Source organism: Sitophilus oryzae, unplaced genomic scaffold (genome assembly GCF_002938485.1).
Source record: "Sitophilus oryzae breed Bouriz unplaced genomic scaffold, Soryzae_2.0 scaffold_980_pilon_pilon, whole genome shotgun sequence".
In the NCBI taxonomy this organism is placed as follows: domain Eukaryota; kingdom Metazoa; phylum Arthropoda; class Insecta; order Coleoptera; family Curculionidae; genus Sitophilus; species Sitophilus oryzae.
Window position 1 is genome coordinate 5,555,137 of NW_022147617.1, and position 26,235 is coordinate 5,581,371.

Consider the following 26,235-nt stretch of genomic DNA (forward strand, 5'->3'; position numbering starts at 1 on the left):
CGCTACGCTAAACTTTTATTCTGGAAATGTTAGAGATAAGTACGACCTGAATATGTTGGTAAATAAGTAAAAGAAGAAATATCTAGCATATCTACACACTGCACTGATTTATAACGTTTCATAAACATAACACAGAAGAAGAAATAACCAGAAGCCTAATGAATATGGCGGCACTTCCGGAAATACCGGAAGTTGATAGCAACTTTCATATTTTAAATTGGTACTCCCATTTTTTATTATATACTTACATTATCTGTAAAATTTTATGAATTTTTGTATTAAATAAAAATAATTCTATACCCTAACGTTAACCTTTTTGAGATTTTTTTTTAATTTTTGTGCGAAAAAATATCCTGTCAAAAAAATGTGTATAGCCTAAACGAGAAATTTAGTGATTACCACAGTCACTGTGACATAAAGAGAAGACATAATGTGGCTATCTATTTCAAAAATTAAATTTTTTGAATGTCATATAATATTAACAATATTAACGAAAAACTTAACTAATACCATATGTCCTCCTCATGATCCACTTTCTTATCTCTCTAATGATATTGTAAACTTACACAGTTTCTTTTTTTCGCCCGTAGTTTTAGAAGAGCTTTGCAGTACAATTAATACCATCAAAAATAAATCCTCTTGTGGGACCCACTGGCTAACTTAAAAAATGTTTTCGAATCTGCCAGAAAGCACTCTGAATCACCTAACAACTTTAATAAACATGTCGTTCCAAAATGGTATTTTTCCAAAATGTCTTAAGACGGTAATAACCATTCCTCTGCATAAAGGAGGAGACAACGATGAAGCTCATAACTATCGCCCAATTGCACTCCTTCCAACGCTATCTAAGATCATAGAAAGGTTGGTTAAAAGAAGGCTGGTATCTTTTCTGTTTAAGTACAAAATACTTACTGAATATCAATTTGGATTTCTAAGCAACAAGTCCACAAATGACGCTATGTTTTCCCTCCTTAATAAAGTTTACTCCAGCCTAAACAATCATCATTCTACAGCAACAACTTTCTGTGATTTTTCTAAGGCGTTCGATTGTGGAAATCATAAGATCTTAATTAATAAACTGCAGCACTATGGGTTCAGGGGATCATCTCTCGAATAGTTTAAGTCGTATCTGAGCGACAGAAGTCAACTTGTGAGGGTGGATACCACGTTCTCTTCTAGCAAGCCAATAGAATGTGGAGGACCACAAGGCTCAGTACTAGGCCCTATTTTGTTTCTTCTTTTTATTAACGACATTGCTAACATAAACATCAGTGGCAAAACATGTCTTTTTGCGGACGACACTAGCTTCACTTGGAGCCACAAGGACATCACGGCACTTCATAGGATTATATCAAATGACTTAATCACCATTAAATCTTGCTGCGATTCGAACCTCCTGAGTCTCAACATTTCTAAAACTAGAGCTTTGTCGTATAAAAACTCGTTGCAGCCTTTTGTACTTAACAACACCACCATTGACGTCGTCAAATCTCTAAAGTTCTTGGGGCTTGTTGTGGACAATTCTCTGAAATGGGACATACATATCGAAGCTTTGTCGAAAAAATTGAGCTCTGCCTGTTTTGCATTAAGATCTGTTTCTAAGAAGCTTAACTTGTCAGTGGCTAGAACTGTTTATTATGCACTTTTTGAGTCGCACAATAGCCTAATGAATATGGCGGCACTTCTGTAGTAGTATGCGCTTCCATTCTGGGGTACGTGTTGTGCGACTCAATTTGATCGCATTTTCAGGCTCCAGAAGAGAGCTGTTCGATATTCACTGGGACTAAACAGCAGAACTCATTGCCGGGACTTTTTTAAAAAATTAAAAATATTGACTCTTCCTTCCTTATTTATATTTGAATCCGTTTGCCTAATACGTAAACATGTATTAGCTTCTCAAGAAAGGCCATCTCACACTTATCCACTCAGGAACGCGGAGCAAGATCTTTATCTACCTACCCCACGCTCAGAGTTAGTTAAAAGTTCAATATTATACAACTCGAAAAAAATGCACAATCATCTGCCATTTGAAATCAAATCCATAACATCATTTTTTTCATTTCGCAGAGCATTGAACTCTTATTTACTAGACATGGCTTTCTACGCCGTAAATGAATTATATTTCGAAAATCAAATTTGATCTTGTAAACACTGGTATAATGTTTGCTATTGCTATATTTACTAATGACATCGAAATGAATTTATTTAGAGGTCATTGATATTTTAGTATAAACTAGCTAAATATTTTTGAATATTATTTTTATTTTTTTGTTCTTTGACATTATAAACATTTATAAATATTTATTTTAACAATAAGACTGACAATAGTATTTGTATAATGTTTTGTATTATCTTTTGTTTGTTTGTTTGTGTACCTTGTTTTTTTACTTTGTTTGTTAGTTTACCTTTGTCTACAAATTGAAAAAATTTTTGACAATAAAGGCATTTATTTAGTTATTTATTTATTTATTGGCCGTAGCTGTCATGGAATTGAGCGATTAAAAATTATCGTAAATCATTTTTTTCAAATAGAAACCCACTTTTTTTTATTTCACTAGTTAAAAAGGTTTTTTTAGTTCAGTCAGTTTATTTCCTTCTGTCTAAAAACTAATTTATTTGAATTTCCTATTATAAATACTGCCTGCTTAAAACTTTATAAAGTGTATTTATCAAAATATATCTTGTATTTTCGCTCTTTAGTGATATTTAATAGTTGATATTATCCTTGTATATGAATTTGTTAAAAATATATATTATGATAGAAACAAAACGGCGTAAAGTTGGCTTGGAAATGATGACTGATGACACTTTGATTCTTAAATAAAGTGTCACAATATCACATGGACAGATATATATTGTTTTACATCATTTGACGTTTAAAGTCATAGGGGGCTACTGGTCAAAATCAATAAAAATATATGCTTCAAAACTAAATCTTAAATAACTTAGAAACAATTTATTTTAAGTATAGGAACATGTATACTAAAAAATAACGAATTGAAAAACCTTTTCGCTAGTGAAATAAAAAGAGTGGGTTTCCATTTGAAAAAATTGATTTATGATCATTTTTTAATTGCTCAATTCCATGACAATTCAGGCCAATATTGTATGACATTCGGTTGATTTAATTTTTGAATTAGATAGCCACATGTCTTCTCTTTATGCCGCAGTGAGCGTGGTAATCACTAAATTTTACGTTTGGGCTATACATTTTTTTTGAAGCCTTTTTTTATGGGCTAAAAATTTTAAAAATTTCTATTCTCAAAAACGGATAATGTTAGGTATAGAGTGTTTAATATCAAAATTCATAAAATTTTACAGAGAATTTGAGTATGTAACAAAAATGGAGTTACCCATTTAAAATAAGAAAGTTGCTATCAACTTCCGGTATTTCTGGAAGTACCGCCATATTGAAAATATTTTTAATCGATTGATCTCGTTGTAAAAGGATGATGTGCAAAAAATCTCCTCTCTAGATATTGTAGTTCTCTAGATAACTCTATATGATCCAGGGACTAACGTCCCCCCTAATATAAAATCTATACCCTACTTATCTCTCTCTTTAACTGAAACCAACTCTTTTAGTAAGTTAATTATAACCTAAAACTTTTTTTGCCCCTTCATTCATATTCAAAACTCTCAAGCATGATGCTTCACCCCTCACTCGGATGCTTAAAAAAGATCTCGACGTTTCGAACTGTTACGATGGGCCTGGCTTTGTCGTCACGTATGTAAACAACGCTGAGACGGCGCTAGTCTGCTAGCGTTTGCTGAAATTAATTTGAGAGTCGTCAGGAGAATCTCGAAAATAAAGGGCAGAAGAAGACGGGTAACGGTGTAAACAAAAACTAGAAGATAAGGATTTAAAATCGATACTATGCGAAACGGTATGCTGAATTTCCCATATGAAAATTCGCAGTACAAATACAGGATGTCTCAGTATTCCATTAACATAAGACTACTACCTACTACCCTTTGGAGGACCACTAACTAAGGATTACTAAATGTCCCCTTTAGAGGGTGTCATACTTAATTATATGTTGAAACTGTTTACTATATATATATATATATAAACGGGATTTGGTATAAGTATTTGATACTTTTTTCCAACTACAGCCTATTGCTGCCTTCCCGTTACCCTACGCCACACGTCTCGATTTAGTGCGTTATCAGCTTCTAGATTACGAGCTTCCATTGCTTCCTTAACCGTTCCGTTCCAGGATTTTCTAGGTCTGCCTCTCTTTCTTCTACCCTGGGGAGTCCATTGAAAAACTTTTCTTGCCCACCTGTTCTCAACAACTGCCGGTACTGGGCTGAGGACAACCCCAGGGTTTTTCACGAGGTGCACACTCAAAACCCTAAGAAATTGAACGTGTGGGCTGGTATTTTTAGAAATTCTATTGTGAGTCCTTTTTTTCTTCCTGGAAACCTAACAGGTGATATGTACTTGGATTTACTGGAAAATACCCTCGACCCAGCCCTAACTGACATCATAGAGAACAATCCTGGATACGTTGAAGCGGAACTAATATTTCAACAAGACGGTGCACCTCCACATTACTCTCAAAATGTGCGTAATTATTTAAACAATATCTTTCCCGTTCGGTGGATAGGACGAAGGGGTGCAATTGAGTGGCCTCCCCGGTCGCCCGACTTGACTCCTTTAAACTTTTTTCTATGGAAAAACATAAAAAGTAAAGTGTATAGCACTCCACCCGCCTCATTAGAAGACCTGCGAAGACGAATTATTGATGTTTGTTGAGAAGTGTCTCCGCAAGTTCTTCAGAATGTTCTAGAACGGGTTGAAAATAATTTGTATTACTGTATGGAGGTTGACGGGCAACATTTTCAGCATTTTCTTCAATAATAAGATAAGTTTTTTTAATTAATTCAATTTATGCGTTTTTTTGCAAAACAGTACTTTTCAAATTTCAGTCTTTCATATTTTCAAAATGACTCGACCGATTTTTAAAAACGAAGCGGGGAAATATAGAGAATAGAAAGCCCTTTTCATTGCGACGCCACTTCACACCCCTTCCCATTTGAAAAAAGTTGGGGGATGACACCCCCGCTTAGAGGGTTGAATATTTTGCAATCATTTTTGCGGCAAAAGTTGTCCCCCTCACAAACAAAATTGACGTGTTTTTGGATTTTTCGAAAAAAAAAATACCCTGGCTGTTATGCCTGGCGGAACGTTTTCGATGGGCCACCCTGTATATACACTTATTTTACTTTGTCTTCTTAAGACCCTTGATCGTAATAATTGTTGTGTTGCGTAGCAGTACTTATTTTCCTGTAATATGCGCTGCCTTATTTCTCCTTTAACGTTGTTATCCAATGTTACTAAAGCCCTTAGGTATTAAAATATCTATCTAGGTTTCCTCTATCCCTAGGTTGCATGTCATATGCATGTACTTGGTTTTCTCCTTGTTAACTTTTAATCCCAGATCCTTTGCCTCTCTTTCGAGTTTCATAAAAGCTTCCTTTAGGCTAACTGTATTTCTTCCCAAATCTGTATCATTTGCAGAAGCTAGATACAGCCTGGGTCCGTTAGGTCCGTTATTGCGGAAGATGCTCATAGTGAAATCAGTTTATCCTTTTTTTTTTCGAAAAACACAAGTCGTTACGAAACCTGTATTTTGGGTGGTATTCCATAAAATTTGCAGGCTATTGAGGAAACAGAAAGTGCACAGATTACAGAAATAAATTGAAAATAAGATTTATATTAAGAACAGCATTATATGTCACTTTTTCAAACATGTCCTTCAGTCAGTTTCACTTCAAATATGCGCACATAGTGCGCATATGTAATATACAGGGTGGTACGAACTGTATTCCGGAAACTTCGGCAGCATATTCTGCAGATAAAAATAGGTAAAAAAGTTCGTATAAATGTATGTCCTAAAATGCTTAGTTTTGGAGATACAGGGTGTAGAAAATTCATTTTTATTTGGGTTTTTTGATATGGGAAATTTGATTTTGATGTCAATATGACTCCTTCTGGTAGAGGGCGCCACCTACATGTGTTTTAACTGTTTTAAAGCGTAATAACTTTTTGTCCGTACCTGTATAAAACTACCGAGGGAAAAAATACACATCTCTGTGATTTTCTACGTAAAAAATATCTCTTTGTAAAAATGGCTACGAGCAACCGTTCTCAAAATATTTAGATTGGAAATAGTCAATACATGCCATTATTGACGAAAAATAAGCACGTTGAGTAGATAGTTATTTCACTGAAATAATAAAATTTGGGAAATTTTTATTTTTTAAATTAATCATATTTTTTTCTGCAAAAAATGATGATAAAACAGTTTTTGTTAAACTTTTGGTACAAAAACATTTCAAATTTATGATCTCAGTCTAATAACTATTTAGTCAACATGTTTAATTTATGTCAGTAATGACAGGTATTGATAATTTTGATTCCAAATATGTTAAAAACCATTACTCGTAGCGATTTTTACCAAGAGACAATTTTTACGTAAAAAGCGTCGGAAATGTATATTTTTTTACTCAATAGTTTTATACAAAGTACGGGCGAAAAGTTATTGCTCTTCAAACCAGTTAAAAAATAAGTAGGTGGCGCCCTCTACTAGTAGGAGTGATATTGATATTTGGAAAATCAAATTTCTCATGACAAAAAACTACCAGACACCAATTTTCAGCCAAATATTGGCGTTACTGCAGAAATTATTTTGAAAAAATCGAAATAAAAATGAAACTTCTACACCCTGTATCTCCGAAACTAAGCATTTTAGGACATACATTTATACAAACTTTTTTACTTATTTTTATCTGCAGAATATGCCGCTGAAGTTTCCGGAATACAGTTCGGACCACCCTGTATATTTTTTTAATTCTCCATCTAACAAAGACATAATATACATAGTGTTCCATACACGTCGATTTCTGACACTATCAAGCATATTTAATAAGATAAGATTATGTAAAGTGATCAGAAAGGAAGCCAAAAATAGCCAGTAATATAAGGGGTGTTCCATTTAAAATAAATTATCCCTATCCACTTACACTTTTTTAAGCTACACTAACCTTAGGAGTTATAAGATATATCTGTTTCATATTCGCAAAGTTTAAATATATTTTCTTTTTAACAAAATAAAAGAAAACATTTTATTTAAAGTAGGTAAACATTGAGACGGTTTTTTTAAAAACATTCCGTATGACTTTTTTTAATAACTAGTTAATAAAAATATATCTAGGTTTTAATTGTGTAACATATCGTCCTATTGCTGCCAAAAGTCACTAACTAACATTTTTCCGAACAACCAAATTCAATCACTAACTATGTTTTGAATCGGAGAATCGATTGCAAAAGTCATTAACTACGATTCCTGGCTATTTATGTTTTATTTTAATACCGAATAGTTACTAATTATAACATCTTTATGCAATGCAATTCATCTTTAGACGCATTTTTCTCGGAAGTAATAAAAAGTAAGTTAGTGACTTTTGGCAGCAATGGGACGATATTACTTGTTCATTTCTATTCGAATGGTTCGAAAAAAAACGGGTATCCGGTTGGCTTGAAAATTACGATCGATGACATTCACCATTTAATTTTACATCTAAAATGACAGTTAACGCCGTGCCGTTTTCTTTTTCAGTTATGTTGTAGTACATCTAAATTTAAAATTGTGCATTTTATTCAGTATTATTCAATTAAGATATTTTTAAAGTTCTACAGATTGTTGAGTAATTAAACTAAATTGGTAAATGTTCAAAGCTCAAAATTCTTAATGGAAAATTTGTTTAATGAATGTAATTGCATATAGAATTATCAACATTCTAAATCTATCCCGTCGCACACCATTTGTTACATTTAGATTTTACTAAAATATTATAATTTATGACACAATATAGACAGTATTATGATATAGCGTAAACACGGTTTGTAATACAGTGTAATAAAGATTTTAAATTTGATGGAAATTTGATACATTAACAAAAACCATTATATCATATCAATACCGGGTTCGTCTTAAAAGTGGCTCACCCCCTATAACTTTTTTATTTTTTCAGATTACAGAACGAGATTTGCTGTTAGTACAATGACATAAATTAGGATTGATTGGCGTATTCACTTGTTTTTGGTCACTTCCTGTTTCATCGGAAATGACTACTACTTTTGATTTTTAAATGGCATTATCGGTATTTTGTTACTTTATTCGATAGAAAATGACACTCTGAATAGAATGACATATCAAATGTCAACTTTTAACATTCTCGAATATGGTTTATTTGAAAATGCAGCATACGGTCCATAACGACAATTTGACACGAAATATCTACGAAAGTGTGCGGTACTAAATTATTGGAAAATATATGCTAATGAGCCACTCTCGTTCCATTTGAAAAAAATGTGATATGATTAAAAATACGATTTGGGCAACTTTTAACCGGCCAGGGCACGACACAGACGTTTTTTTTCGTAATTAATTAGTATGATATCACAGCATATACCATAGGCGTAGTCAAAACATGTATCAAAAATATAAATATCTCTTCCAGCAGCTATATAAGTTAAAAAAAAACAACGCTTTATTGTACAAAAAGCCAAAACAGCTTTATCGACAAAGCATTCACAAAACAAAAAAGCACAAAAACAAATACACAAATAATAAAAAAATGTCATACAATACAAGTCAATTTAAAAAAAAACGTCATTAAAATTACAAATAAAACATACATGGACATTGCAGAACACAGGCGTATCAAGAAAATTTTACAAAAGGAAAACTGTAAATGGATAAAATCATGTTATATATCATAAAATCAAGAGTTATAAAATATTAAATATTAGATACTAGACGTTTAACCAGTGTGTGAGATCATCAAAATTTTAAAATTCAAAATTGTTCATGATTAAACATCAACAAAAAAGTCGTTTATCGCATATAGGGCTCTCTCCAGTAAGTATGATTTCAGATCTTTGCCAAATGCGGGAAAGAATGAATGTGACTTGATATTCAAAGGCAAATGATTGTACATTTTCTTGGCATTGTACAGTATCGAGCCCTTAACTAGTTCTGAGCTCGGGGTTGGCAGATAAATATCGTGCTCCGCATTCCTAAGTGGATAGTTGCGAGAAGGCCTTTCGGGAATAGCAGATATGTGCTTGCGGATTAAGCAAACGGATTCAAAAATGAATAAGGAAGAAATAGTCAGTATTTTTAAAATTTTAAAGAAATTCTGGCCGTGAGTTCTACTGTTTAGTCTATACTATAAGTATCGAACTGCTCTCTTTTGAAATTTGAAAATACGATCAAATTTTGTCGCGCAGCAAGTAACCCAGAATGGGAGGGTATAACGAAGATGCGACTGGAAAAGGGCATAATAGACCATTCTAGAGGTTGATGAGTTAAGTTCCTTAGAAACTGATCTTAGCGCAAAACAGGCAGCGCTTAGTTTCTTTGATAAAGCTTCGATGTGCAAGTCCCATTTTAACGAGTTGTCTACAACAAGTCCTAAGAATTTCATAGAGTCCACGACGTCAATAGTGGTGTTATTAAGTACAAAAGGTTGTATAGTACTTTTATATGACAAAACTTTAGTTTTTGAAAGGTTGAGGCATAGGATATTAGAATCGCACCAAGATTTAATGGTGCGTAAGTCACTGGATATAGTATTGTATAGTGCCGTATCATCTGGGCCACTCCAAGTGAAGCTAGTATCGTCCGCAAAGAGGCAGATTTTACCGCTAATGTCTAGGTTTGCAATGTCGTTGATAAACACCAGAAACAAAATAGAGTAAAGTACTGAACCCTGAGGGACACCACATTCTATAGGCTTGCAAGAAGACATAGACGTATCAATCCTCACAAGCTGCCTTCTGTTGCCAAGATACGACTTCAGCCATTCGAGCGGCACTCCCCTGAATCCATAGTATTGCAATTTGTTTTGTAAGAAAAATATGTGGCACGGCACTGTTTGCTGGTATGGTAACAATTTGGTCTCGGGTGTTATTAGTCCTTGTATACTTTAGTCATTGCCAGACACACAGTCAGCGCCATGAGAAAATAATCAACAGTACGGACCAAATAAATTACATATACGGTTTGACCTTGCTAAAATTATCATTAATTGTTTTTCTGGGGCCGTGTTTGCACCATTTTTTTCTTTTAATCGTATTGTACTTTTTAGGTAAAGTATACTATACTCGCTCTCTCCACTGGCACAGAATTTCATTTAAATTTCCAAACTGTATCACACAGGAGCTACCTTATTAGTGCCGTGAAATTTTGCATTCGGCAGGACCCGCCAAGACAAATCAATTTATCTGGTTAATTTTAAAGTATGCTAAAGCGTGTATGTATTTGATAATATACGTAACAAGTAAATAAAAAGTTGAAAAGGAATGAAAGTACTTCAAAGAATTTACCAGTTTTAATATCTACGTGATTTAAATCTTGCAAACTTAGCGATCTATTGATTTTTTCCGTAATAATCGCTACACGTGGCTGTATTGTGATGTAAAGCCTGACTAATTTTGATTTCAATACCACCGTGTCAATGACATTATTACACGGATATAATTTAGTTAAATAAAGTAACGTTCAATATTAGAATCGATCAAATTCGGGCATTTAATTTTTCTATAATTTTTTTATAAAATTCCGGTACTATTATTTAAATTAATTTTTATTACGTAAATGTGAAGCTAAGTCCAAAATATTAAAGCTTTTTCATCACTTCAACCTTTTTAAATCTCTTGTTCGATTGTAGACTATTGTAGACTTAAAGATCTATTGTGTCTCCTTTTCTTGAGTTATAGCTTATTATAGTGTCCCAGGTCTTTGAAAAAAGTCAGTATCTGAGACGGTTTCACAGAGGTTAGTTCTCCATCACCGATATCAGCCGTACCAAATTTTATGACACGAATGCTTGTAGTCTCCATGCACTCAGTGTTGAGGTGTTCCTCAATTTTCCCTACAGAATCTGCATTCGCCGTTGTTTCTTAGCTTCAATCTATTGAAGTGTTCGTTGAGGGGAGAGTATCCTGTTTAGAATCCTGTGACAGTCTTGGTACAGGACTGGTTGTCCTTGTCTTGGCCCTGCTTTGGGAATAACCTGGAATGATAACATCGTGCCAGGCTTGGTGGTTACAATTGGTCCAAGCTAGTTCACCAACACTGGGCCATGCTTGATTACCAGAGTTGGGCCAAACTTAATCACCAACACTAGGCCAATTTTGATCCCCAAGGCTAGGCCAAGTTTCATCACCAATACTGGGCCATATGTGTATAATAGTTTTGGCCCGACTGTGGTACAAGTTTCGAAGGAAAACATCGGGCCAGGCTTTGAATCCGACAATGGGCCCTCACTGATCTTCAAGTCTGGGCCTGGCTTGATTGCCAAGACCAAGTCATGTTTGATCGCCGAGAGTTTAATTGTCGAGTTTGATCCAGCAGCAAAAAAATAATTGTTTTTGAACCCCACAATTGTTTTTGAACACACAAATAATAATTACATTCATATATTTGGATTAGATTTGAGAAAAGCACTTAACAGCCGTACGCCGTACACTTGCTTTATGTGCTAATTTTCTATTTAAAGCGTGTCAGGCCACAAAACACACTGATTTAATAACTCCCTCTATTGGCGTTAATTCAAATATTACCAATGCTATGAAGCATTTGTTTACAAACAAGTTTATAAAATATACAATACATACAATATACAACAAGCACATCACGGCACTTCATAGGATTATATCAAATGACTTAATCACCATTAAATCTTGGTGCGATTCGAACCTCCCGAGTCTCAACATTTCTAAAACTAAAGCTTTGTCGTATAAAATCTCGTTGTAGCCTTTTGTACTTAACAACACCACCACTGACGTCGTCAAATCTGTAAAATTCTTAGGGCTTGTTGTGGACGATTCTCTGAAATGGGACATACATATCGAAGCTTTGTCGAAAAAATTGAGCTCTGCCTGTTTTGCATTAAGGTCTGTTTCTAAGGAGCTTAACTTGTCAGTGGCTAGAACTGTTTATTATGCACTTTTTGAGTCGCACCTCAGGTATGCCCTTCCATTCTGGGGTACGTGTTGTGCGACTCAATTTGACCGCATTTTCAGGCTCCAGAAGAGAGCTGTTCGATATTCACTGGGACTAAACAGCAGAACTCATTGCCGGGACTTTTTTAAAAATTAAAAATATTAACTCTTCCTTCCTTATTTATATTTGAATCCGTTTGCCTAATACGTAAACATGTATCAGCTTCTCAAGATAGGCCATCTCACACTTATCCACTTAGGAATGCGGAACAAGATCTTTATCTACCTATCCCACGCTCAGAGTTAGTTAAAAGTTCAATATTATACAACTCGAAAAAAATGCACAATCACCTGCCATTTGAAATCAAATCCATAACATCATTTTTTTCATTTCGCAAAGCATTGAACTCTTATTTACTAGAGAAGGCTTTCTACGCCGTAAATGAATTATATTTTGAAAATCAAATTTGATCTTGTAAACACTGGTCTAATGTTTGCTATTGCTATATTTACTAATGACATCGAAATGAATTTATTTAGAGGTCATTGATATTTTACTATAAACCAGCTAAATATTTTTGAATATTATTTTTATTTTATTGTTCTTTGACATTATAAACATTTATAAATGTTTATTTTAACAATAAGACTGACAATATTATTTGTATAATGTTTTGTACTATCTTTTGTTTGTTTGTTTGTGTACCTTGTTTTTTTACTTTGTTTGATAATTTACCTTTGTCGACAAATTGAAAAATTTTTTGACAATAAAGGCATTTATTTATTATTATTATTATAAATAAAAATTATTTTTTAAACAATTTTTTATTTATTGTGACTCAAATTCTTTTTAATGAATGAGCTTAATTACATAGTGTTCAGTTTCTCCCGGTGCTGGATCAAAGTTGGGTGAATTAAGAGATGGCCAAGACTCGATTTCCAAGTATTGGGCCATGTCTAAATCACCAAAAAGTGGTCCAGGCTTGGTTGAACAACTCTGGTTCAAAGCTCATGGCCAGAGCTGAGATTCTCAGTGTTCGACCAAAGTTGGGTGAATTAAGCGATGGACAAAACTCGATTTCCCAGTGTTAGCTAGGTCTAAATCACCAAAAATGGTCTAGGCTTGGTTGACCAACTCTGGTTCAAAGCTGGGTCGCCGTAGCATGGCCAGATCTGAGGTTCCCAGTGTTGGGCCAAAGCTGGGCGAATTAAGAGATGGGCAAGACTCGATTTCCCAGTATTAGGCCACGTCTAAATCACCAAAAAATGGTCCAGGCTTGGTTAACCATTCTGGTTCAAAGTTAGGTCGCCGTAGCATGGCCAGAGCTAAGATTCCCAGTGTTGGACCAAAGTTGTGTGGTGGATTAAGAGATAGCTAAGAGTTTATAGGGTGAACATAGGATTGGCCAAGTCTGAATTACCGAGCTTTGGACCAATCTTGGTGCGCCGAAGTCTGGTTTCCCGCGACTGGGCCAAGCTTGGCCCCGTTGTCAAACTACGGGGACTCCTGTATAGGTAATTGTCGGCTATACGTTTACTGGCCTAATATTATACATAATAATTTTTATATTAAACCAGAAGAAACTTTATAAATTCAACAAATGTTCTTAGTTGTTTTATTTTAAAATGCATATTATAGGTCTTCCAGGATTTCATGCATTACTTTATTTTACTGTTGTTTCCAGTTGTATTTCAAACTTGGCTTCTGCTTCTGGTCTTGGCGTATATGTTTTTAAATTTATTATGGTCTCAAACATAATTAGTTTAAGAACTGCTCAAATACAGGGTGAGTTTTCTACGACGTTTTCTATGGGTATCTCGGAAACTACTGGAGCTGGAGAATTGGTTAAATGGGGAAAGAATTGCAGTTTTGTGGAGTCATAAATATGCGCCTTTCGGATTTTTTAAAAAGTTTACAAGACATTTAGAGAATTGCAAATTTCGGCCATTTTAAAAATGCTTATTAATAATTCTACTATAATCTATTTTAGACAAAAGCTTTCAGATAAAAATCGTAGATAATGACATCGTGATATAATGAGATTATGTGCTCCTTTTGACATATGACACAAACATATGTTTTTTAAATGGACACCATAGTTGGCCATGACTTCTTAAAAAGCGCCATTTTTAAGCTTTTCAGCCATAGAAGCTATAATATGTTTTTTTAATTACTGAATTATAGCCAATTCTTATCTTTTTGAAACAATTTCACTTAGTTAGCCATGAAATCAAGTTCAACTTTAAAACAAAAAATAATATTGTTAGTACTCACAAATTTATGTTAAATGTGTGAGTACAGGGTGGTGAACTAAGAACGGACGCCGGCTGTATCTCAGAAACTACTTATCGTCTAACTTTGGAAAAAAAAATTCTAATAAGTATATCGACCAAGAGAAATCGCTGGAAATTATTTTCAAGTTCGAAAAATGTCCGCTATGGGGCGCTTCTCTGATAGCCAATCAGAAAACAGGAGTTTTCTCAAAAATATGCAGGTGAACAGGTATTTTAAATATTACTATTAGAATCATCGAGAAATTTGTAATTTTTTTGATCTAAATTATTTTGCTCTATCTTATAAAATAAAGTGGTGGGGGAAGGTTAAACTTGTTTTTGTTTATTAAAATAAGGATAACTCTGATTAAGGTTACCCGATTTAAACAATCTAGGGCTCGTTTAAAAGAGCTTTTCTTCCTTGATGATCTCCAGTAAAAATTTTGTTTCCATAATTTTTTTCGTGGTAGCTAGAGAACGCTATTTGACATCATAACAGATATTGCGCTTTTGCAGAAAAAATTTAAACGGAAGGCTATATTTTTCTTTACACCGTTAAATAGAGTATGAAATTTCCAAAATATCAGCGCAAACCGCAACTTTCTACCTTTTCTCTAACCGGAGATATTAAGAGAACAAATTATATTAGTCTGCCTCTTAGGATTATATTATGGCCTAAAAATACATGAATATAATATTCTAAATTAAATTTAACAAGGTTTGAATTGTTTAACTTAAGTCCCTAAACTTCTTTGCCCTAACAAGTCCAATCTAATCGATGTGTCGTTAACACGAACATCTGAGGAGTGTCTCAATTAATTTACAAAGTTCTTAGGAGAGGGCGAAAATTAAACAATCTGTTGGGGCGCCTGTGTAAGTTGATGCTTTATAATCTGCGATAATCTCCATTTAAGTAATTTCCTGACACTCAAGTTAAAGCTTTGCAATATCGATGATATTTTAGCGTCGTTTATTAGAGCAAAAAGTAAAAAAAATTGTATGTGCACTATGTACGCATATTTGAAGTATCTCTCATCTTCTTACTAACAGCTCTTAAACTGAAGGATTTGAAGGACCTCTGTTTCAAAAAGCGTAGTTTGAAATGTGGAAAAAGTAATAAAAAAAATAGGTTTTTACGCCTAAAAATAGTTTTTAAGTATAACAAATAGTTTTTTTACGTGTAACAAATATACAGGGTGGCCCATCGAAAACGTTCCGCAAAGCATAACGGCCGGGATATTATTTTTTTCAAAAAATCCAAAAACACGTCAATTTTGTTTATCTACAAGTCGCGCACACGCTATCATATGTAGGTTTTTAGATATGTTTTAGGATGTTAAAATAAAGGTTTATACGAGTTTACAGCGGGTTATCTTGAATTCCGAGATTCCTACCCTATTTTGACTAAGATGACTGGACAAAAATCAAAAAGTAACGAATTGAAAACCCTTTTCACCAGTGAAATAAAAAAGTAGGTTTTAATTTGGAGAATACAGTGGCGCATCCAAAGATTGAGTCTGGGAAGGGTAGTGACAATATTTAAATAAAGTAATAGATTTAAATTAAATTTTTGCTCAAAGGTATTGTGACTATATGGAAAAAAATAAACTTAAGATTGTTCTGGATTTCTACTTTGGTTGACATTATTAATTTAGTTTGTGACAATTTTATATTATGTCATACAACAAATAGCAGAAAAAAAGATAAGAAAAAATGAAGAAATACATATAACATTTGTGGATATAAAGAAAGCATATGATAATGTCCCAAGAAATAAGCCATGGATGGCATTAGAAACTATTGGGGTTAGCCAACATCTTATAGAAGTTATCAAAGAACTGTACACCGATAACATCAGTTATATAAAACAAGGAAAGATACACTCAGAACCTATATGTACAACGAAAGGTCTGAGACAAGGTTGTTGCGTATCCCCTCTTTTGTTTAATATTTACCTGGAGATAGCTCTTAGGATGTGGAAGAGATCATGTCAAGGAATGGGTATTCCAATTAATGAGGAACATCTTCTGACACTTAACTTTGCAGACGATCAAGCAGTATTTGCTCAAGATTCCTTTGACATGGAGTTTATGCTCAGGAGACTATATACTGAGTATCAGGAATGGGGTCTAGAAGTCAGTTGAGAAAAAACAGAATACTTGGTATTAAATTCCGACGCCAAATTTGATATTCTTATTGACGACAAGGCAGAAATACAACAGGTAGACACATTCAAATATGTAGGAGCTATAGTTGATAAAAATGGAATCGGTTGGACAGAGATACGACAGAGAATTCAGAACGCGAGGAGAGCGGTAGGGGCACTAAACTCAATCTGGTGGGACAAACATATTAATATAAAGAATAAAAAACATATTGGCCAAACAATGGTAGAATCGGTCTTATGCTATGGGAGTGAGATATGGGCCCTAAGAGAAGAAGATATACGGAGAATATTGGCTGTAGAGGTGGATTACTTACGTAGAAGCGCTAGAGTGTCCAGATTACAAAGAGTGAGAAACGAGGAAATCAGAAACAGAATATCGGCACAAGAAACAGTAATTCAACGAATAGAGAAAAGAGGTTTGAGATGGTTTGGTCATCTAATGAGGATGGAGGACACAAGATGGCCAAAACGTGTATTCAAATGGTCACCCACTGGAAGAAATAAAAGGGGACGCCCGCGTCGGTCCTGGAACGATGGTATACGACAGGCGATGAGAGATCGGAATATCGAAGAAGATCTCGTGTACGACAGAGATGGCTGACGATTAAGACTGGGAAGGCAACGTAACAATTTAGTTGTATAATCTGTATAGTACAGTAACGGTATTTTTATAAGATTAATCAAATATATATATATATATATATATATATACAATTTTATATTATACCCGATTTTCTTATTTATAAATTTCTCCCCTGAGAGAAAATGATTTATGATAATTTTTAATAGCTCAGTTTCATGACAGCTACGGGCCATATTATATGACATTCGAACAATTCAATTTTTGAAATAGATAGCCACATGTCTTCCCTTTATGTCACAGTGTGACTGTGGTAATAACTTACTTTACTTTTACTTTTTCGTATCCGGACCATATAGGTACATAATGTACAATTATAATTTAAAATTCTTTAGCCCAGTACCGGGCGACGTCTAAAGCATTTTCATCGGCGTTCCATAAATTTTCAAGGGTACATGTATGAGGGCATCTTATGCATGACAGCAGATGCTCCATATTTTGGATTTCGCCGCATTCACATTTTGTGTCTTCATCCGTGATAAGTCCCCATTTCGCTTTGTTGGTTTTAACAGGCGCTACTCCTGTTCTGATGCGGTTTAGGGACTTCCACGTGACCCAATCAAGATGTTGGCCTGCAGAATCTTCTTCTCTAAGAGGATAATCAAGCGGTGGATCTTCTTGAACAGTTTTTAAAAAGTTTTTCCGAGATCGGAGTCTGCTTGATCCTTGGAACTCGCCAAAAAGCGGATGGCGCTCGTCGAACATCTGTTTAAACTTTTCAGTGTGTTCAGCCGCTTTGCGCCGCTGTGAGGGAGCTGCAAATCCGGAGGCTCTGTAAAGTTGAAATAAGCTTGTTGCTTTCATACACCCTGTTGTTATTCGGCACGTTTCATTTAAAGCAACATCAACTTGTTTGGCATGGCTCGATCTATTCCATACAGGACAGGCATATTCTCCCGTTGAAAAACATAAAGCCCGTGCAGTTGTTTTTAAGACAGATGGATTTGCGCCCCACTTGCTTCCAGTTAGCCTTCTCAAAATGTTATTTCTAGCGCTGACTTTCTGGCGAGTTTTCTGACAGTGGTACCTATATGTCAAGGTCCTGTCTAGTATCACTCCGAGATACTTCGGCTTTTCTGTATGCTCCAGCAAACTACCTCTCCACAAGATATTAAGCTTTGTTGCAGCGTCTCTATTGCGTAGGTGGAAAGCGGAAACCTGCGTCTTGGAAGGGTTGGGTTTAAGTGAGTTCCGGTCGTAGTAACTAGCCATTGTGTTAAGTGCACCTTCCAGTTTTTGTTCGACGCTGTGAAAGCTGGTATCTTGTACAGCTATTGCCAGGTCGTCAGCATAAAGAAAATGTTTTGAGTAGGCAGGGAGAGGTTGATCGTTGGTATATATATTAAATAGCATTGGCGCCAGGACGCTTCCTTGGGGCAGCCCATTCCTTTGAGTTCTCCATCTGCTCTTACTATTGTTCAGAGTGACACAAAAGCGTCGGTTCTGCATCATTGTCTCGATCACTTTTACCAGGTTATAATCCTTAATTGTAGCATATATTTTAGTTAGGAGGTGTTTATGAATGATGGTATCATATGCGGCGGTTAAATCGACAAGAGCGACTCCAGTGATCAGCTTCTCCTCGTATCCCCTCTCGATATGCTCTGTAAGAGCCAAGACCTGCCCAGTGCATGATTTTCCCGGCCTAAAGCCCGCTTGCTGAGGAATAAGTTTCGATTCTACGATTTTCTCCATGCGTCTGAGAATCATTCGCTCGTAAACTTTGTACAAATGACACAACAGGGAGATCGGTCTGTAGCTACTGGCCAGTCCTGGATCTTTAGCCGGTTTCAGCAGTGCTACAACTTTAGATTTTCGCCAAGATTTCGGGATTTTGTGGCTGTCGGTACATTCTTGAAAAAATTTCAAAACCCACATTTTTGTTGCTGGGCCGAAGTTTTTAATCTGCTCGGTACACAAATCGTCTACGCCTGCTGCCTTTCCGTTTTTCATATTGTTTAAAGCGTAATTGAGTTCTTTTAAACTGTAGGGATTCTCCAGGATGTTAATCTCGTTTGCTCGATCTCTCTCTAATCTTGGTATTCTAGTTCTCTTTTCGGGCTTTCCATTCTTCAGCAGCTGGTGGGCAATCTGGTCAGGTTTGATGTTACCGATTTGTTTCCTTTCAATTGGGTCGCCATCAAGTTTTTTTAGGAAATTCCATGCGATCTTACTACTGTGAGTCATATCAATTTGCTCTATCTTGTCTATCCATCTTTGCTGTCTGGAATTACTCAGTTCTTGCATTAACATTGAGCCACATTCTAGCGTGTCTTCACTAAAAGGATCCTTCTCAAAGAGTTCTTTGTACCTGGTTAACAGTTCTCTAGAATCGTTAGAAAGACCAGGAATATATTGTTCTCTGCAACCCCTTGGTATTGTATGTCTTGAGACTAGCCTCACTAGATCAATAAATCGTTCGTAGTTCTTTGGTATGGGCTCCAGTTCACTAATAGCTGAATCCAATTCACTAGAGAAATTCTGCCAGTTGGCTTTTTTGAAATTAAACCGACGCCTAAATGGAATATTTGGTGATCTGACGGCTGCGTATACGTCAATTCCTATTGGTTTGTGCTGAGTTTTAGGCACGGGATGGTATACTCTTTTAATACACTGCCCTTCCAATGCGAGGCTAGTGAAACATATATCGGGGTTATATCCACGTTTCCAGATGTTGCTGTGGAAAGAATGTGGAAGTTTATTATCGTGTATAAGGGTAAGATCACATGATTCTGCCCATTCTTCGACCAGGCTTCCGTTCGTGTCGGAATCTGTATATCCCCAGGCTGGGCTATGGCTATTAAAGTCACCCAAGACGAATTTAACCTTCTGAGAATCGAAATTCAATGGTGGTGTAAAGATAAAGGTTTCTGCCGGGGGCTTGTAGACGGAAGTGACAGTGTAATTTCCAATTTCCACTGTTAATATTTCGATGTTATTTGTGTTTGATGACCCAACTGATGTAATTACTTTGTCAGGTTTGACAAAGATTGCACTCCCATGTTTGTTATGAGGTAGTTCAATGGCCAATCGCATGCCAGGGATATTAGGTTGTTTTTGTGTGTGGTCCCTGTGTGTCTCCTGAATACACAGAACATCGCATTTATTAATTCTGCAAAAATCGGATAATAATTCCTGTTTGCTATTCGTAATACCCTCTATATTTATGGACGCCATCGTCAAGGTCGGTTCTGAGAAGAACCCTTGATGATTATTTCTCATGTTGGTTCGTACACTTCGGTCCGGTGGTGGAAGGATTGGCCGTCTAAAAGAAGACGTTTCCAGGGGACGCCAACAATAGTATTTTTTGTTTACTAATTTTGATACACTATTGCAATCGTGGAGGCTCCTTCCATGTCCCCTGGTAATAACTAAATTGGACGTTAAGGCTATACAATTTTTTTGACAGGGAGTTTTATTCCCTATTATAAATTTATCTAGCCTTCCATAGATGGGATCCCTACATTTCATATTAGAAACATTTATTAAAAGTTGTTTGTAAAAATAACTAAAAAAACTTTTCTTTAAAAATTTGATTTTGATTATCAAGCTTGTTTAATAATTATAACTGAGTGTCATTCGTAACGGACTAATGGGCAAATTTCAGGTTGAAATAAAAATAATTCACAAAATTCAAAATTCCTTCTATATGTGTACTAAAAAGCCGAACTAGTTAGTACCCCATATCGAATTTGTCACGCTTTGGAGACTTTGTTTTTTTGCCTTATCAGGGCAAATTTGAAAGGCATAAATTTGAAAGGCACAATAATTTTGAAAATATAATAATCAATCTCGGACTGGCGGCGTTTCGAATATATTTAGTGCAGTACCACATACGAAGTGAATTTTCGGTGTTATGAAATTAGCACATAATTGGTGACTGGGTCGTACGTTTACTTGTTACTTATGGTTTCAAGACATTAGCATATCTGAATTTTCAGTTTTCGGCATTTTTATGACAGATTTGTTGGAAATACGGTGGTACAAGGTGTCCTTAGCCCATTTGTCTAAAACCAATTATATACATATTTAGTCGATTTTGGAAATGTATTTAAACCATTAAACATCTTTCTATGTGCTTTCATTTTTTATTTCAGCGCCGGTTATCATTACGTTTAATTTATTTTGAGAGTTGTGTTTAGAACAAATCGAGTAAAATTTAAATTTCAAAATGCTAAAAAAAAAAAAAATGCATTTTGTATATTCAACCTAGAATGACTTTTGTGAATGGCGCAATTAGTGCATTTGAATATCAAAATATGTACCATTTGATCGAAAAAAAAAATGGCGTCAAAGACGGCTGTGGAATGACGTTCAATGATAAGTTCGGCGGGCAATCTATAGACTTCATTTACTGAAAGTTGATATAAAAATTGTTAAAAATTAACACTGATTATAGAAACATTGAAAAAGGCGAGAATCTATTTCCAAAATTTTTTTCTCAAATTTTCATCATCATTTTCAGCTCATTCAACCATTTCGAATTATGGTGTAGTCTCCCTCACATGCTCTCTTTGTAGTTGAGCTCATTGTTATCTATTGTTGGCTATGCGGGCACAAGTGATCCCTGCTAATTTAAGCTATATCTAATTTAAGCTTTATCTATAAGAATACCAACGCTCTGGAGTGTACCAAGTACTGGATATCCTGTATATAACCGCTGTATGCATATATTTTTTTTTGTAGTTTGTCTAATTCTGTACAAGTTTGTTTCTATTTATGTTGATTGTCTGACTATGTTTTTTTTAAATGTATGATGTACCTTTTTTTATTAATTTGGCCGTTTTGTATATTTTATATATGTATTTTTGTATTTCTTGATTTTTTTTTCATATACTGAGTTGGACACGAATAAATAAATTTAAGCTATTATTAATATCATGGTCCCAACTCAGGTTAGGGCTTCTTCTAGGTCTCTTCATTTCTCTTAGGTACCATCTTTCTTTGTATGACCTTCGCTTTGTACGACCTGCAGTTTTCTTATGATGTCCGTTTTAAGTGTCCACGTTTCGCATGCATGGGTCATGACTGGTAGTACACATTGGTGGAATGTTCTTGTTTTTAGATAAAGTGGCATTCTAGATTTGAATATGATTGAATTTCTTCCATAAACACTCCATGCGAACTTAATTCTTCTCTTGATTTCTGGTAGTAGAGAGGCCGAGCTGTGTATTAGTTGTTCCAAATATTTATTATATGAGGTTTTTCTCGCAAATTTTAATTTTTAGTTAAAAAACATAATTTCTTAATATTTTTAATAAAATAAAAATAGTTTAGGTACCTAGGTCGACTCAGCCTTAAATGAGTACTTGGGATTCACAATCCTGAGGTAATAATAGTCGGTTGAAGCGTAGTGCTAGCCATTGTAGCCACATTACCTTCCTTGTATACCGAACGGCTCTAGCATGGCAAGCTGTACTTTGCTACTCCCAAGGCATTAAACGCTATTAACGGGAGCTATTATTATTATTATATCAAAAATTATTGTTTTAGGAATATCGGAGGAAATCTTAAAAAATATCAAGAATTTTACCATCTTTTACGCTCGACTCCCGAGTCGAGCGGCGTGCAAACCTTAAAAAACTTTCACGTCAAATGAACCAATCAAATAATTAGTTTGCCAACACTTGCTTCCAAGTTACCCCTCTAATTTGATTGGTCTATTATGGTTAAGTACATGTAAATAATTAAATAACTTTAACTATTTTGGGGTCACCGAAATAAAAATTTTTTAAAATTTTTATTTAACCTGTTTGGTCCTACCAGAAGAAAAATGTTTTTTTTATTGAATCTTTTTATGAAGAATTGAATTCCTGAATGTCTATAGCAAATAATATACATATAGCAATGTCTAACAAATAGAAAATGCATACCAAATTTTCCATATACGTCTAGATAATTGTTGTTTTCTGTAATCTAAATAGTGTAATAAGGCTTATATTAAAATAACTGCAGGTATTTAATAAACCAAATTTAGGTTACTAACCATTCAATTAGTATTATAACTAAAACAAGTTTTTCGGAATGGACTAAATAGCGGAAAAAAGTCATTTAGACAACCTTGCAAGGAAAAGGCACCGAAATTTGAATTGGCCGCCACCAGTAACCACACACTTGGAATATATTATTAACATTTTTCAGCCACATGTCAACCAATTAGAATCAAACTTTTTGCGCGATTTTTCGGTCCGCTTTTTGGACCTAGATATTCGGTGTAATTAATAATATTTGTCGATTACGACATTTTAGAGCTATTGGTTTATATTAAGAAATATGCATTATTTCATTGATTTTTCTGTGGAATATTAATATATCACACGACAAAAATTTCGTTTCAAGGAACGTTCTAATCAGTTTTAGGTAGGTATTACCAATTAATATAAAATATAAAATTGGATTTAATCGCCGTAAGGCGAGATATAATATTAAGTGACTGGTTTATGATAGATAAATAAGGGTTTAGTGGCACTGACAAAAACCGCCTCTTTTGTGACATTTTTTTCATGCTTTAATTCGAAGGTATATTTATTGCCCTAGATATGTGAAATATGTAACGTGGATTTTTAATAATTAGTGGTATAGTTTTATTTCTTAATCTCGGTTTGTTGAATATAATGTATGTCAATACCGGTATAAGTGTTCTTAAAGTAACACATTTTACTCTATGGTTTTGAACAGAGTTGGGCGATGTCGAGAATGTCACGTCAACAATCAAATAATTAGACAAAGTGAGCGATGGTGCCACACGCTCCAACCATGCAAAGTTGGATACGACGCGCGACGTTTCGTTTACATCTGTATCAGGGTGGCACTAACAATTTGATATTGAAGAAAAATGTAGGTCGATTTTAGCATAATTGGGGACGGGCTACGGGATGACGCACTCGACGTTTCGAACCAATCGATGCCTCTAAATGGACGAAATTATCAAGATTTTTCTTAATTATGGGTCGATTGGAACCAAACTCGGCACGTGGATAGAGTTACCCAAATTGAGTCCTCGAAAGTTTATGGTAGACCAAAATAAGTTTTTATAAATGTTTAGTATCCAACTGTTCTTCTAATTGAGTAACTTGAAGTAATTGAAGACTACACGGAAAAAAACCGATATGTCAAATTTTCATAGAAATTAAGATAGTGACACACAACTTTATAGGCAAATATTAGCGTTATTCGAATCACCATTAAAAAAGCAATAGTACGCTTAGTCCAAAATATATTATAGCTTGGTTATTTTGACGTACAAGGCAAAAACCAGAGTAGTTCACGCGTAAGTGTGCGAACACAGTGCAAGCAGGTTTGCCGCTTACTGGTAGTCAGCGCCAATCTGGGCACCTATTCTTAACATCATTCGCAACTTTGCGTATACGCATCACGTGTATTGTTATAAACAGGGTATCGCCGAAATAAGTGCAAGTATTTTAAGGGGTGGTAGATCTCGATTAGAGGTGGGAATTCTAGTTCCTTGGGAGGAACTACTTCCTTAGTTCTAGTTCCTCCAGAGGAATACTTCCTTGAACTAGGTCCTTAGTTCACAATAGTTCCCGACTAACATTGACATCCTCGTTGCTTGCTAATGGATTTCGTTTTCAGTCAGAACTATTCACCCCCAGTTTACTATTCAACATTATACAGATTATTATAATTTTTATAATGTACGAAATATAAGAAGACGTGTAATTGCATATGTTAAAAACATATAGGTAAGTTTTATAGCAGATAAAAAAATTAAAGAAACTCAAATCAGAATTTAAAAACTATATCACAAATCAATTGGAGGAAATAATACGAAAAATTTACGAAAAAATGTATTTTTCCTCACTTCAAGCTTTTTGTTTTTGTCTAACTTCGTTTTATAAGATATTTCTTAATTTTAGGGACATAAAGTGAAACATTCCCATAAAATATTTAAAAAAATGTGGTAATTACGCCGCGCCGGCTGTGGCAATAGACAAGGCCGAATCCATCGTCGTCGCCTTGTATTATATCGCGAATCTGCCGACTGAATAGATTCCCGTGAACTAGTCTTTTAATAGTTCCTCTATGTCCGGATCCGATAACATACGGATGGCACTCCCTACGCTTGCCTAGCATTAATCACGGTGGCTGATCCATGCGGAAACTAGTCTTTTATTTAGTTCCTCTTGTTCCTTTAAGTCCGGATCCGATAACATACGGCATACGGCTGGCACTCTCCACTCCTGCCTAGCATCGATCGCGCTGGCCCGATCCGTTCGTAAACTAGTCTTTTATTTAGTTTAGTTCCTCTAAGAAATGTCTAGCCCTAGCAGTCAACTATTACGCTTGACCAATCAGGTTGGTTAGCGTGGTTATTTGAAGGGTGTTAATACATTTGTGTTTGTCAAAAACTCTAACGTGATTGGTCGGGCTTAATAGTTGCCTGCTAGGGCTAGACAGAAGTGTTCCTCTAGGTCCGGATCCGATAACGTACGGCTGGCTCTCCCCACTCCTGCCTACCATCGGGCTACGCGCGCTAGCCGATTTGTCGCCGTCGCATATTATTCTATATCGGTCACAGTCTCGATCCCGGAACAGGTTCTTAGGTACTGGTTCTTTGAGAAACCAGGAACTAGTTCCTTTCATTCCGGGGTCGGAATAGTTCATTGGAACTAGTTCGTTCACGAACTACACACCTCTAATCTCGATAAAAGAAACATATTTTCTCGTTTTTCAAATAAGTCCAAAATAACGGAGTTATTTTACTTTGAAAATTTGCAAAAAAAAATAATTTTTTGCTAAAATTTTGAGAACCACTGTATCTTTTCTGGATTTTCTTTCTTGTAACTTTAATCTACTACCTATGTTGACATATTATCAAGAAATAATTTTTTTTAAACAAAAACTAAAAAAAATTCCAAAAAAAATTTCAAAAAATTCCGAATTTTCAAAAAAAAAATATTTAGAAAAAAGCCTCATAGGCGTGTTTCTGGGGTTGAACTATACTACCAGTTAATTTAAAATACTTGCACTTATTTCTAGGATACCCTGTATATGGTTACATAGTAGCGCCGCGCCGCGCCGTATAACCTTGAAAAATTAAAGCGTGTTATCAAATCGGCTAGTTCACAGTGAAAGCAGGCAGGCACCGTCAACCAGCGTTCATCGGCGTTC

General features: G+C 35.1%; 1 protein-coding gene across 1 annotated transcript; it reads left to right on the top strand.

Moving 5' to 3' along the window:
- Positions 1-16,683: 16,683 nt before the first annotated feature.
- On the top strand, positions 16,684-17,064 carry LOC115891252. Its single transcript, XM_030911679.1, has one exon. It carries the CDS (start codon positions 16,684-16,686, stop codon positions 17,062-17,064), a length of 381 nt encoding a protein of 126 aa, XP_030767539.1.
- Positions 17,065-26,235: the final 9,171 nt, after the last annotated feature.

Excerpts from the sequence above, each read along its gene's own strand:
- LOC115891252 (XM_030911679.1), top strand. The coding sequence starts at position 16,684 with ATGGTAGAATCGGTCTTATGCTATGGGAGTGAGATATGGGCCCTAAGA.